Source organism: Gymnoscopelus braueri, assembly GCF_963280865.1.
Source record: "Gymnoscopelus braueri genome assembly, chromosome: 20".
NCBI lineage: Eukaryota > Metazoa > Chordata > Actinopteri > Myctophiformes > Myctophidae > Gymnoscopelus > Gymnoscopelus braueri.
Window position 1 is genome coordinate 31,294,141 of NC_137622.1, and position 15,614 is coordinate 31,309,754.

Sequence of the window (15,614 nt, forward strand, 5' to 3'; positions counted from 1 at the left end):
ACCAGACGTATTGGTAGGCGGAGAGCTCTGATACATCTGATCTGGCTACACGAGACTAAAGAAGAGAAGACAATGGTTTTAAAAGCAGAGAGGAATTAACAAAAAGGCTACATTGGCTCAAACAAATTGTATGTTACCTGGAAGCAAGGCAACCGAGCCTCGTTACTTTGTCTTAGCGCTTCACAATGGTATGTGGAAGAAAGTGAGAGAAGGTGGGTAGAACATGCAAATCTGAGGCGCAGGCTTTTAACATCAAAGCCTGTTTAATCTCTAAACACAATTCTTTGCTTTTTATCCTTGTCCTTAGCTACCATGCAGGTTTACAAACACTCATGGTCTCCACTAGCTCTGGTCCAGGCTAACGCTCTGCCAGGCACGCTGCTATTCTCATAGACCAAAAATTTCACTGCCGTGCGAGGTCTCCAACTTTAGTAAAAAATAAACAAAACTATTTCGCTACTCAACGGGGAAAAAAGGCAGTTTTGTGTTGTTGAAAGTCTATTCTCCAGGGTGGGAAGCCTCTCAGGACCCCACCTTCTCTGTATACCCCACCTTCTCTGTATAATACACTTTTTAGGCAGAAAATAAAATATGTCCGCTAGATGGAAATTATTTTATTTACTCCACTGCGACCTCTACAGATCTGGTCAAAATAAATGACCATTGACCATATCTGTAGAGGGTGCAGTGGAGTAAAACATTTTTTTTTTAAAACTAAAGTTGGAGACCTTGCACAGTAGTGGAATTTTCGGTCTATGAGAATAGCAGCGTGCCTGACAGAGCGTTAGCGAGAACTCGCTAACGCGCTAGACCAGAGCTAGGTCTCCACCAATGGTGCATTCAACAAGGCAAACTAATAAACTAATATTTACTAATTTGAACAACTATTGTGCTGAAAATGTCTGTGTTTAAGTAAAATGTTACAAAAGTTGCTAAAAAACAACATTTATGTATGACAACAAATGTAACACCTGGCTAGGTCTCAGAGAGCACACCCAAATTTCATTCGGATTCCCAATAAACCATTACACTAGAATAACACAACAGGCATGGATAGATACAGTACACTGTTCTTTGACAATGCGTAAATATCACCGTAATAAAACTAAATTTAAAAATGGATTATTGTGTCATATAATAATGCCACAGAAATGCTGCACTGAGTCAGGAGGCCAAAAGTTCTGGAAGCCCACTGCCTGTAAAGCAAATGTACTGTAAACTATTTAAAAAAAAAACGTCTCTGTCGGGTGGAAACCCCATATGTCCAAAACTGTTACTTTTCAGGATTCAAATTCTAAAATAGCAAAAGCCGCAGATCCACAAGCTCAAAACTAATTTTGTGCGACGCCGTGGTATGATCAAGTAGGGCATTAATTTACGAAAAAACACGAAAAGTTAAAACATGGAGATAGGGGGTTTCTGCCCGACAGCGACGATATACACAACAAGCGCCTTGGCATGCCAGTCGTTAGAATCCCACAATAGCCGACGTGTTAGAACAGAAACGGCGAGGCGCAGTGACATTTACAACCGACGCGGACTGACTGAGGTTATTATTACATCGCAGAAAGTATGCCTCGCTGCGGCCTGCCAGCTGAAATGTTGGGCTGCTGCCTGCTGACCATGTACTAAGTATAAACTTTGATGTGGCATGGTAATCCAGCATGTAATCTGGCCAGGCTTCACTTAACCCTCAATATACCCCAGGCGTAGGATATTTGTCAATGTAAATTCAAATTTGCTTTAACCCATTTCAATCCGGGAATGTATCTGTGTCATTTTAGATGTGAGCTATAACCATTATTTTATACTTTGGCTATTCAAAAACCGTGAAAATTCGTGCAAATCTTAGATTATTTTTTTTTTAAAGTTAACATTTGTAACTCAAATATTTGCTTCTGGAGGTCCCTGGAACAAAATATTTTACAAATTTCACGAATTTTCAAATATAGCAGATCTACAAGCTCATACCACGGCGGCACTCAGTGCCACGCTATGGTCTTGTATATCTGCTATTTTTGAAAAGCCAAAGAAATCTAAAATGACAGAGATGCATTCCCGGATGGAACGGGTTAAAGGCCTTTGTAGACAGGGTGCGATTTTTCGGACAATAACGGACAATATCATTTTTTAAATGAACACATGGTTCTCTATGACCTCATGCACACCGGCTCCGAATTTACCGTGCGGCGATGCAATGCGGCGTTTTTTTTCTCCAATCGAACCCAGTTCGATTTGTGCGTCTTTTCGCATGCGGTAAAAACTGATTGACTAATCGCACCCTGTCTGCAAAGGCCTTAACTGCCAGTTTAAACGGGGGGTTCGCTTAAAACTAGAAATTGGAAGTGAATTAATTTGTATGGTGCCACATCAGACATGGTACAGATTCAGCTTTGCTATTTTATACTGCTTTTATTTTTAAGGCTCAGTTATTAGACAGGAAAGATGGGGAAAGAGTACTCTCTTTACTCTGGACACTGGGTCGGCTAGAACAGCCCCTAACTGTTGAGCTACTGTAAATCTTTATAAAAAATAAATCTGTCACCTTTCTACCACCTATGCATGCATACCGCATATAAAGTTATATGATATACAAATTAAAAGAAAAGTTGTGAGGGAAAATCATTGTCGTATTTTGACACGCTTGTGTTACATTCTTACATTGTCGGGTGATTCCGGGATCCAAAGGCCTCACAAGAATGTACAGACATATTAACAAACATGTACAGACACACGCAAGGGGGAATAGAAAGTAATAAATCCATAAAAGTAATTTCAAGGCAGGGATGCACCCCCCCAACAGTGTAATAAGATGTATGATATTGAGCTGGGATATGGCTTGTATTGACTTGTATAGTTTATATCCAGGACAGGGTGAGCTCTCTCTTCATCTTGCTAGATAGCCTATTTCTATCTCCAGGATGGGGATGTGATTGTGTACCTCTCTTCCTCTTGGGTTCACTAAGGCTCGGCAGCTAGCTACAGTAGATCTTCAGCACAAGATTATAGCATTAATGATGACTGATAATGAACCAAGGGGCCTGTTAAAGGGATCATCTGCGGTCTGCGCACATATCAACCATATGTCTGGTGATTGCTGGCCAACCTGTCACGCGTCTCATCTTGCTCACTAGGGAGAAGGGACGGTGGCAGCCAAACACAATGCTGCTCCAATACAGTCTAGGGCTTTTTGGTTCACATACCTGTCGAATGGGAAGATGCCCCCAGAAGAAAAGAAGAAATAGGAATAGTGGTCATCTTTTCAAAGAGAGACAGAGCTTAGGATGCAATATTAAACTTCTTAAAGAAGTAGTTCACCCAATTAAAAAAGAAAAAAAAATCTATCAATTACACACCCCATGAAGCCTTGAATTCATCACCAGGTCATCGGTCAAAACGAGACTCAGCAGGAGACTCCTCCAGTCATCAAATTATTGGCTTAGGAATGAGACAAAAACAAAACAATCTCCATGAATTCAAGGCTTCATGGGGTGTGTAATCGATAGAAAATAAGTCATTTTGGGGGTGAACTACTCCTTTAACATCCTGTGGAAATGGAGATCAATCCTAAGTGGACAGCCATTTATTTACACCCACAATTCCAACTACCTGGGTACAAGGACTGATGCCAGAATGTGGAGACACACAGCTTTGAAATGCCTCTCTCGTCATCACAAGACAGTTAATGGCAAGACTGCATAGAAATGTTTCAAATCCATTGGCCTACATCCCCATCTGACGATCAGAAAATATAACCATAAGATCAAAGCTCTCTAGATGTTTTCCGCCAACTTGCTTACAGATCAAACATGTTTTTCATCACGTCAGACAGCACAACATGAAACACAGGTATTGCGTCGCTCAACTCATTGGCCATCTCCAGTTGAGGACAAGATGTATTAGCTACTGCTTCTCTTCATTCTCAGACTTTGTAATACTTATGATAGATGGATTTTAATCATTAAAAATTAGACTAAAGATGTTTTATGTAAGGTTGGATCAGGGGGCAAGGCAGCTTACAGTTTTAAACACGTCTTAAAGACATACTCACACTGAACATACTGCAGCAGCTCCATTGATTTTATAGTCAACATAATTACAGGTAATTAAATTACATTTGTTAGGAATTATACATTTTCTTAGTACTTTGTGCACCATTTGAAAATCTAAAAAAATATTAGTAGCCTACTTTGCAAGTGCACCATTTCAAAATAAAATTGTAGCTATCGACTTTGGATGGATACAGCGGCCAAGATCTTCTTGACCAGACATCAAGCTAAAAATAATTACACCAATCTATTGTGAAGTATTAATTGCACGTCGCGGAAACGGCAAAATGGGTGAGAATTCACAAATGAGAGAGGCAGACTTGCAGTATGTCCTCTTAAAATGGCAGAGGAAAAAGCTGCACTAATTACACTGAAGCAGAGCTCTGAAGCAGTTTGCTGCTGCAGCCATCCCAACCAGGCTCTATACAGCCCAAAATGAAGCCTTTGATTCTTACTATGTGTGAGAAAGACGAGAGCAGACGAGGAGAAGGAGAACGGCCGTGGGAGACAGGAGGAGTGAGGGGGGGAGTGGGGGGAACTGAAAAACAACGAAAAGAACAGGGGGGGAAAAAATGAAAAATGAGAGGCCAGACCGAATGGCTGAAGGGCTGCTTGGATAATGCATTAGACAGAGATGGCATTCTGAGCAACTGCGCATGGTAAGAAATGCACTACTTCACCAAATGTCTCCAATCCCCCCCCCCCCCCCCTCTCTCACACGCACGAGCACACGCACACGCACACGCACGAGCACACGCACACACACAGAAAATGGAAGAAGGGAACATAAAAACATGGACTTTCACTCAGCGTTCATTATTATTGAGTGATTTATCTGAAAAAAAGAAAGACTCTCAGACGGGAAACAAGCCAATATTTTCCTGCTAACTGCTAATTCATCAGTACAAGCAAGCTTTGAATGAAGCAGAGGACGACCACTACTGTACACTGTGCTGCTGTATGCACATGTTTACCTTTGAATACAGCGTAAAACTGCTCTCTGAAATTACAAAAGATGTAACAATGCAAAGCACTGTTGAAAGCACCCCACAGATGCCCACAAAAACAGAGAGGCGTCACAACACCAGGCTTTAGCGATTGGTCATGTAGTGTGGCTTGCCGAGTAGCACAAGAGCATTCCCGCTATAAAAGAAAATGGACCTATGGCCAAACAGGAGTAATGAAACACGAGAGAATAGTGGACAGCCCTAGAACGGGGAAAGCGAGGAAACGTGGACTGTGTGACCTTCCTGTGGACAGTGCCGTTTGCACGCTGCCCTTTTAACAGCGAGGGGTATATGTCAATTTCCCTATCACAGGCCTCATCTTCCCTGCTTGGCTCCCCTAATCAGAAAGGCTGATTCTTCCATCGCTGAATCAGGAGTCTGCCCGCCCCCCACGGTCCCATTTCTAGGCCAGTCGCTACTGTGATCAGCACAGGGGGAAAAAAAGAAAAAAAAAAAAACATAAAACGAGGCAGGCAAGCAAACAAACAGCATTCCCCTGTCCTCTCTTCATCTCCTCCTCCCCTGGCTGGCAGTGAAAGGCATAGCAGAACAGACGCGCTGATATGGGGGCCGAGCGCTGGCAGGGGCTCTGACAATGACCATATGGATCACAGGGGCATGGCAGCCATGGCTTCCAGCAGGATACACACACACCTCTACAACACACTGTACAATATCTGAAGGCCTACTACCCCATTGTAAACAACATATACAGTGTGTGTGTGCGTGCGTGCGTGCGTGCGTGCGTGCGTGCGTGCGTGCGTGCGTGCGTGCGTGCGTGCGTGCGTGCGTGCGTGCGTGCGTGCGTGCGTGCGTGCGTGCGTGCGTGCGTGCGTGCGTGCGTGCGTGCGTGCGTGCGTGCGCATGTATATATATATATATATATATATATATATATATATATACACATATACTGTTATACAGTGTATATATAGTATATAATATGTCACAACATGTAGCTAACACCATTAACTACACTAGGATATAATTAGCAATACACTCCATATGTGTAATTGCATTAACGAGGCATAAAAGACAATCTGGTGAATGCCGCCTTGCGCAGTGCCTCCATGTTGAAAATCCAAAAGAACAGGCTGGCTGACAGAGAGAGAAACGGTGTGCTGCTGAGGCTATTTGAGGTATTTTGGAGGATTTTGGAAAGTACAAAATGGGACTTAAAGGGCTAAATTCACTTTAAAGCACTTCTGGGGTCATTTTAACTTCTACTCAGGCTTTTGTGTGCAGTGTGCACCCCAGGCAGTGTAAACAAATGATCAGACACGCCCCTTCCAATATAAAACTATTGTAGCTTCAAACTCCATTTTAGCCATGTTTAGAATCACTGAAGAAAAAAAACACTTTTCCACAGATATCATGAATGCAGGTGTGCCTTGACATTCTGACTTGCTCTTTGGTATAGGTCACAAAACCACTAGCCTCGATCTCCAGGCTTTTATTGTTTAGTTTTGCTAAAAAATAAAAGCCTGGCCCAGCGCGTCGGTGAACTCGGTATGAGGAAGTGTTTCAACCAACCAGAGTCCAGTGGGCGTCGCTCGTAATGTTGTGTTAACGGGGCGGGGGTTGACGGACAGATCGGTGAACCAATGGGATCAGGCGCAATCTCTCGCCGGCTCTATACACCCGCCCCTCTATACACGAAATCAGGAGCGTTGGGGCAGCCTACAAAACCACTGAGCTAAGTATTGTCTGGTAAAGCCTGATTTATACTTAGTTGCATCATGCATGCTGGTGTTGCATGCAGTAAATAGCAGATCTACAAGCTCACAATGCGTCATGAATGTGACGCGTTGTGAGCATGTATATGAGCCCGACACCGGCACGCGACTAAGTATAAAAGAGGCTTAATCTGGAGTCCCTGTTCAGTGACAACTGAAAGTCCTAGTATTACCCCCGGATAATAAGACAAACATAACAATTACTTGCGGGGAAGGAGGTCTAGTGACTCTTCACCATACTTGCAGATCGTCAGAGCTAGATTATGGTGCAAAGTGTGCTGAACTGGACCTCAATGCCAGGACCTCTTCAGGGCAGGCTGTAGCAAGCAAATGCAGGTCACACAAGAGCTAAATGTTGTGGACCTCATTTAACTTCGGAGAATCCATTGCCATTGCTAACCGTACGTATTTGACATTCTTGTCATTGCTCGGGTCCATGTCAGAGGTTGGTGTGAGTGTCTGACTGTAATGTGGGAATATTATTCAAATCGCTTGTGCAAAATGGCTATTGTCGTTACAAAGCAAGCAGTGACCAAAAAAAGAAGTTGTGCTATCTATGCAATGGGTTTAAATGTAAATAATTGATATATGATTGTGTGTGCGTGCGTGCTTGCACAAATGTGAAGTGATACAAATGTAAAGGAATAAAACATGTTTAATACATATTGGGGCTTTCAAACTATCATTACTAATTATTTAATCAGTTAGTTTATTAATTTAGTTAAGATAATACTATGTATAAAACTAACCGCAGCATGTTTACCTCTAAAAGTAAAATTTTAGAGATTGCACGACTGCACGGAAATATAGGATGCATCAGCATGTCTTGTTTATACTTCTTTTATACACTACACTTATTGACATTACTCAGTGTACAGTAGCTTACACTGATAAAAAAAGTGACCTTTACGGTCAACTTTAATACTCTCAAAGTTGCCTTTAACACAGGATTTTACTGTGCACTTGCTCTGCTCAACTATGTAGAGTAACATGAAAGCTCAATAGGACAATTGGAGAATAAGATAAAATGAAAAGAGAAAAACGTGATTAATGGCTCTAAAAAACAATATGAACATGATGCACATTTTAAACGTGTCACTCTGGACATAATTACAGCAGCACTATGTAACTTTTGAACAACCATATAGCATATTATGTCCCACAAAATTATAAAGCTACATGTTTAAGCAATAACAATCATTGTTCCTTAAATGTATAGAGTCAGGGGGGTCCCTGTTAGGGGCTTGACTGTATTACTATGTATTGGGGAGACAATGAGTTTCATCCTGCCATTTGCCAAGGCACCAAGGCAGAACTGCCAGTCAAAGCGAAGACTGGCCAATCACAGCGCGTCCTTGCCGGACATGCTTGCAGAGACTCCTGGGTAATGAAGTCAAAGACGTTGGCTGCCATGTTATTGTGTCCAAAGTGGCCACTGATACCCCAAACTAAATAGAGCTGCTTTAAGTGCAATGCTTCATGGTCCACTGACCCTACAAAACGACAGGCTTTAACAAATTCATGACCTAAACATGACCTATTCATGGTAAATTAAGTATTCTGTTATTATGAAAGCTTTTTAGCAACCATTGTCATATCTTAGTTAGAGGAAACTCAACAAACACAATGGGCTCTCTAAACCAAATGAACCCTTGCGTCTCTATTCTGGGGGGTTGTGATTTGTGTTTTTAAAGTTCCTCATCAATGAATGGATTAACCACTCGTTTTTTTTTATGTCGTTGCACAACGTCATACGCAAATTGTGAAAGTGGCAGATTTACAAGCTACATGTATGTGGCGTGTTGTTAGCTTGTAGATCGGCTATTTTCGCCACTGTAATTATTTATGGTTTTTGAAACGTTTCGCCTATAAAGACCATGCCCAACATAGGGATAGATTATTAATCTATTATTCTATAAAACGATCGATTTATCGATAATATTTTATCATTGATTAAAACGATTAGTTAGATTAACTGTCTACTACTGTACGTGTGTGTGTGTGTGTGTGTGTGTGTGGGCGGACTAGCCCCTCACCACACACCTGTGTACTCCTGCCCGCCATCCTAACCCTGCCATTCACAGACAAGCTCTCGACACAGCAGAGCAATGGAGCCGAGTGTCACGCTCTTGCACTGCATTTATGTGCCATTTATGACGTCTGTGCTCTAATCATCTCCTCATCCTTTCACCGTCGTTCTTCCTTTGCCCTCGCACACAGGAAATCCAGCAACATGGAGCTCACTGTGTGTTAACCCCTTTAAAACTGGCATCCCTATTGAGATCTGCTTTACCTGCTATATCGCAAAGATCACAGTGCATTGTGAGCTTGTAGATCGGCTATTTCCGCTATCCATTGTACAAAGAAGTATGTGGGGCTTAAGTGGTTAACTCCGTTTTAAAGAAATGCTTATTTAATTGGAAAACTCCTGGTTACCCTTCCACTTCCTCCCCTCTCCCCCTCTCTCCTCCATGGCGATAAACCAAGCTGGAGATCTGCTGACATATGAAGGATACATCACAGAGAGAGGAATATCAGCCAATTACAGTGCTGACATATTATGTTATGCACAATATATATGCAAATTAACTCCTCTTCCTCGATAGAGACACTTAAAAGACAACCATGAATGAATTATCTGCAACAATGGCCTGGGTGTGAGGACGGACGCCACACCTTACGGGCGACGTAAATTGCCCTCACTGCTCATGGCAGATTTGTAAAGAAACTATATTAGTTCGCGTGAGATTAGAGCGATAGCAACGGCATCGTTCTGATGTCACGCGTCTCGCTTTTCCGTTTGCGAGATGAGCTCATAGGTAAATCCCTCTCGACCCCCGATGAGACAATTCCGGGTTTTCTGATGGAGCCTTTTTGAGATCACAGCGGGAGAGCGAGCTCCAAGACAGAGATTTGATTGGCCACAGGGATAGCCAATCACGCTTGAAAAGACCCTAAACCTCACCAAATGTGCTTATAAACTAAATCCGCCAATAAATCAATGGTAATGTAAAGGAAGTGTCTTTCCTGCATGCATGTGTGCACGCCTGCACACACACACACACACACACACACACACACACACACACACACACACACACACACACACACACACACACACACACACACACACACACACACACACACACACACACACACACACACACACACACACACACACACACACACACACACACACACACACACACACACACTAAAATCTAAAAGTTTCCGGATTTATACTTGGTTGTGTGTGGTGTCGAGCACCGAAAACGGCCGATCTAGACCGACTCGCCACCACTGAGTATAAATCTGGCTTTTGATTAATACGTATGCCTAGCTTGCCTGTGCGTTCATATACGCCCCCCCCCCACCCCCAACCTGGGAGAGCACATAACACTAATAAACACTATGGTCTTCAAAAACGGGCACAGGGATTGGGGGAAAAGCATTTCGGATATGTTTAATATCTCGCCGGGATAATAAATAAAGGAAAATCCAATTAATATTTAAAGCTAATCATAGCCATAGAGCCGGAGAGCACACAAAGACAGATTGGAGCCCGCGGGGGGGGAAGAGGGAGCTCTCCGACCGAAGCTTCCCATTAGGCAGAGGTCTTCGGGCCTCGTGGATTGGGGATTCAGATGCTCTTGTTTTCGGAGAGTGTTCTTACAGTCCCAGCTGACTCCATGTGAATTCATCCATAATTAACCTATAGCCGGCCCTTGACAAGAGCCACACTCTGTTATGTATTATACCAGTGGTTCTCAACCGGTGGTCCGGGGGACCAGTGGTCCTTGAGGGGGTTCAGGGTGGTCCCCAGCTAAATGATGGAGAGTTCGTAACAGAATGGACCCTTATAGATCTTTAACTCTTGAGAGTGTAAAATGAAACAAGTTTCATTTTACGCTCTCAAGAGTTACATTATTGTTAAACATCTGCATTACTTAATTAAAGAATTGTTATTTTGATCGACGTTTGCCTGTCATCTCTCCTATGGTACCGCCACATCAATATAGCAAGTTTTGGGTCTGAGAGGCTTAATCTCATCAAATGGTGGTCCGTGGCTCAAATGAATAATGGACCTTATGAAAAGGGTTGAAAACCACTGTTCTATACATACAGCATTACAGTGGCTCGTAGTATGGCTAGTCTGTAGTTGCTGAACTCAAGGTTTAGAAGCTGGATGTTTGACTGAGCGTGTTTTTTTGTGTTGCCTTTTCGAGATATCGATGATGATGATGGGTCCTACCCTCCCTGCAATGCATGTCCTGCCTCACATTCCTGTCGCTCGATAAGTGTCCGTTTTCAAATAATGTGTAACTGCCTATTATATATTGTCTTTGTCGGGTTGAAACCTCATTATGTCCAAAACTGTTTACTTTTCAGGATTCAAATTCAGATCGTCAAGCTCAAAACGCGCCGCTTCGCACCGCGTTTCGAGCTCGCTTATCTGCTACTTTTGATGCTTTTGTGTGAGGCTGTAGTGTGATCATTCTGATCACGTAGGGCATTAATTTACGAAAAAACACAAAAAGTAAAAATTTGGATATATATATATTGTATTATAAAACGCCAAATGATTTAGGTATTTTTCATCGTGTAGGCAAGAAAAAAGAAAAACAACCCTAGATTATTATGTGACAAGCCTCCACCGTTGCATGGTAGATGTCTGCAGTTGGTGTGTGTGTGTGTGTGTGTGTGTGTGTGTGTGTGTGTGTGTGTGTGTGTGTGTGTGTGTGTGTGTGTGTGTGTGTGTGTGTGCATGTGATTATGTGAATGCTCTGCCTCTGCCCTGCCGCTCTCCTCTCCCCTCCTCTGGCTCCTTGTGTGAGCCGTGTGTGTGTGTGTGTAGGTAGTGGGGGAGGGGTGATATTGTAATTCCCACCCATGGATGAGCAACGGGCTGACTTAAAGGAGCTGAGAGAGGGTGACGCGTCCACAGCCGCGCCTCGGCCAGCTGTAGGAAAGAGGGGGGGTGGGGCCGTGGGGAGGGAGGGAGGGCTGGGACAGAGGGATGTGTGCGCACGCTGTGCCGCTGCCGTATTTTATTGTATTTTTTGGCAGGAGGCGGAGGGACAGATGCTTGTCCACAGCATCAGGGCCCTTTGCTCGCTCACTGACAGCACCACCAACTGCCTCCTCTTACATAACCCCCTCCCCCTCGCCAGGCCTGCTGTCTTCCTTTATTGGCTTATTTCTCTCTTTTTTAACATTAGCATTTTCGTCTCCCCCCCCCCTCCTCTACCCACGCCTCCGCCCACTACTCCCCCTTCTCGTTCTGACTGTCGCTTCTGTACCCACACTAATTGCTTTCCTTTGTATTTCCTGCTCTTTTTTTGCTGTTCAGTCACACTACTGTCAATATACAGTCTATAGGCCCATGCAGGTGCTTCTGGGTTCAAACTGCAATGAAGCTGGGTTCTGGTGTATCGCATGTAAAATGCGTTAAAACAGCAAGCGAACATGCCCAGATGAGGGTCTTTTTAAAGGATAGCAAGCAGCAAAGGTTCCTGTCTTCAGTGATCTATCTATGAAAGTAATAACAGAATCCCTATATTAACAACATAAACCTGATGAACATTGTCATCGTATTGACTGCAGTTAATTGCCAGGAAGAAGTACATCACATCACACAGCATGTGCTCAAACATTTGCAGTAGGATATTTTGAACTGATGGCAGACAAGAAACACTTACATAATCAAAACTGCTGGGATGCTTAAAAAAAAGAAGTGTGAGAAACCAAATGTGCACGACTGGCTGGGCGTACAGCTGATGGCTTATAAAGGGAGGGATGTGAATGAACACAAGGAAGTAGCATGTCGCTCGATGTCTTTTACCTCCAAATGGCTAATCCCCCCCTGTTGTTGGTTGTAGTAGACTAAGTAGAGGCAATCTTGTAATAACAGACAGACAGGTTGCGGCTCATATGTGGTGTCAGCACAGGGGGATCTCTCCCACGTTGCCAGAGACATTTCAGCCTCCATTTTACCCCTATGCTTTTCCTTTGCTCACTCTTCCTCCCGTTGCTGTATGCTTGTTGATCAAAATGTATGCAGACGTACTATGGAAATCTACACAACACACAGCAGCCTCACTTGCCGCAAACGTTATAACCACATACTGTAGGCACATACTCGTGCACAGCGAGATGCGTTTTCTTGAATTTCATGCACGCAGAGCGACCCTTCCCCACCCTAGCTCACTCTCATGCACATATACCGTACATGCACCTTGCTTACCACTTAAGCCCTCTATACTTAGTTAAACTGACCTGAGTTGCAACTGTACTTAGTCTTTTTTTTCACTCTACACCAATTGCTTTGCGGAAGAATTGCCGATCTACAGGCTCACTTATAGATCTGCTATTTTTGGCGAACATTCCTTCCATAATATTGATGCTGCAAGCGGTTGATTACAGATATGTGCTTGTAAAGCTGTTCTCTGCCTTTTAGTAACTGTAATATTCCAAGTATGGCATAAATGAATGGATACATGGCAAATAAACAGAGCAGAGAGAGGTTTGATTGAAAATGTGCAGTGTGGATGGCAGGGATCATGTGAACCTAGTGTGGTGTGGATTCTCTTATGAGACAGCATGTTACTTTGGGATTCTTTAACCACTTAAACCCTATACTTAATTGTCTAGAGTCCCCCAGGGGTCTACACTATAGGGCTGCTTCTTTATCCCCTCTAAATCTCTTCGGCGAAATTAGCCGATATATAAACTCACAACGCAACGCATTGTGAGCTTGTAGATCTGCTATTTTCGCGGGAATGTTCCCTCCAGAATAGGGATGCTAGGGTTCATGATGTTAAAGCAATCAAACATGTTTACTGATTGAAATGGAAGCCATAAACACATGAAATGTGTGGCAGAGCTCTTTCCTCACATCACCCTCCTCCTCTCCTCTTTCTAAAGGAAATGGCCTCATGAGATTGGTTTGTCTCTTTCTCTATCTGAGGAAATCTACATCAAATGCTGACGTAAGGCCAAATGCCTGAAAGGAAATGTAAAGGAGTAACGGACCATTGGCCTAGGAAATAACTTAAAATAAATGCAAATTTGCGCTGCTTCAGTGCATGGAAATGCAGAATTGTTTTTAGCCTATGATGAGCCTACGCTTGTAGCGGCATAAGCCAAGTGATGTAATACTCCGGGCCTGCTAAATCAATTAGCATGATTGCATTTGTATCACATATAAATAGGAAAACATGGTCACGTATCAGCAATTAAACGACTAGATGAGTCCTGTTCTGTTTCGCCACGTCAAAATGAATGAACCACAATCAACCACAAATGACAACATGAAACAGAGGGGTGCGTGGGATGAATACAAAATATGGAACCTCTACAACAAACCAACAGGCTCTTGGCAGTTCTCTAAGTGATACATGATTATGTTCCAGCATAGCAACCATGCATCATGTGACATGATAGAGGGGGCCAGGCACCCTGTGGCTCCTCTGACAGGCCCGAGAGGCCCCAAGCTACCTAAGCAAATGAGGAAGATGAGTTACCTGGTCGTACCACTCCCGGTTGGTGCAGGTGCATTCGGGCCACCATTGTCCTTGCCCGCCAGCGTTGTTGCCATTTACTTTGGCGCCGCACTTGGACTGGCCCTTGGGGTTGGGCCCTCCAGGACCCCCGCCAGACATCATCTTGCCCTTACTTCTCCCCAAGGTGCCTCCGCCTCCACCTCCTCCACCACCACCTCCACCTCCTCCTCCTCCCATGCCTCCACCTCCCCCTGAGGCCGGAGGGGGTAAGGTCTGCCCTCCCCCGTACCCAGCTGGATATCCGTAGGGTTCGGCTTGCCAGTCCCCGGCGTACGACGGGGCGTCCATCCTGCGCAGGGCAGCCATGCGGGTCACCTCATAACATTCGGGGCACTTGCAGCAGTGGTGGTGTTTGTGCATGCTGGCTACGCTGAACTGAGTGGCGGGGCACTCTTCTCTGTGGCTGCTGCCTCCTCACAAACTCAGATCTCTTGCACAACGGCGAAACGCTGCGGACAGCTCGCGGGGGGCGGTGGGGGGGGGGGAGCTTAATGCCGACGCGAATAATAACACTAATTGCAGGATTTCAGCAGATGAAATCTTCTTTTTTTTCTCTCTCCCTTTTTTTTCCCACCACGTCAAATCCCGTTCCCTCGCCTCTCCGTTGCGCTCCTGGACGCACGGGGGGGAAAAAGGATGAGAGGGGCGGGAAGCAGCAACAGGAAAAACAAAAAAAATCAAAAATGGGCACGTAGTCTTCTTAGTCCTCTTGACGTAGAAGATCAAAGGAAATATTGAAAATATGCGATCACACAATCAGAGACCAGCCCCGATGGTAGAATTTTCCTCTCGGTTCTCTCGTTTCACAGTGATATGTATAGAAATTCATAGATAGATATATTCATTTGTTAATATATCATATATATATATTTACACACACAAATACAAAAATATGAATATAAACAGACAAGCACAAATACAGATATATACAGAGATAAATGTATATATATATCTATGCGTGTGTACAAATATATATATATATATATGTATATATAAACAATATGTATATAGAAATTATATCCTCGGATGAAAATCTCCCTCTATATTCTTGGTATCTTCCCTTACTGACCAAATTATCTTATCTTCCTCGCGTCTTTTCCTTTTCCTCCTGCGTCCGAGAAGCTTTTTTTCCCCCGTCTTTTCTCTCTCTTTTCCCAGCCTGCAGAGAGGAGCTGAGCACTGGATCGCCTCTCAGCCTGCTTGCCCTAGATGTGGATTTTTCAGAGGGATGCGAGCAAGCGAGAGGGAGATGGAGAGAGG

The 15,614-nt window shown here is 43.8% G+C and overlaps 1 protein-coding gene across 4 annotated transcripts in view; it reads right to left on the minus strand.

Moving 5' to 3' along the window:
- The window catches only part of dlg3 (discs, large homolog 3), a gene marked incomplete at its 5' end in the record, with an annotated part of 128,013 nt that overhangs the window by 79,315 nt on the left and 33,084 nt on the right, over nt 1-15,614 (minus strand). The window contains one exon of one of the 4 annotated variants that reach the window (XM_080416358.1): nt 14,316-14,714. The exons of the other annotated variants lie outside the window; for them this stretch is intronic. Within the exon in view, the coding sequence (XP_080272484.1) occupies nt 14,316-14,714 (399 nt within the window). Of the gene's footprint in view, nt 1-14,315; nt 14,715-15,614 lie in introns of those variants that run through there. 4 annotated transcript variants of the gene reach the window in all.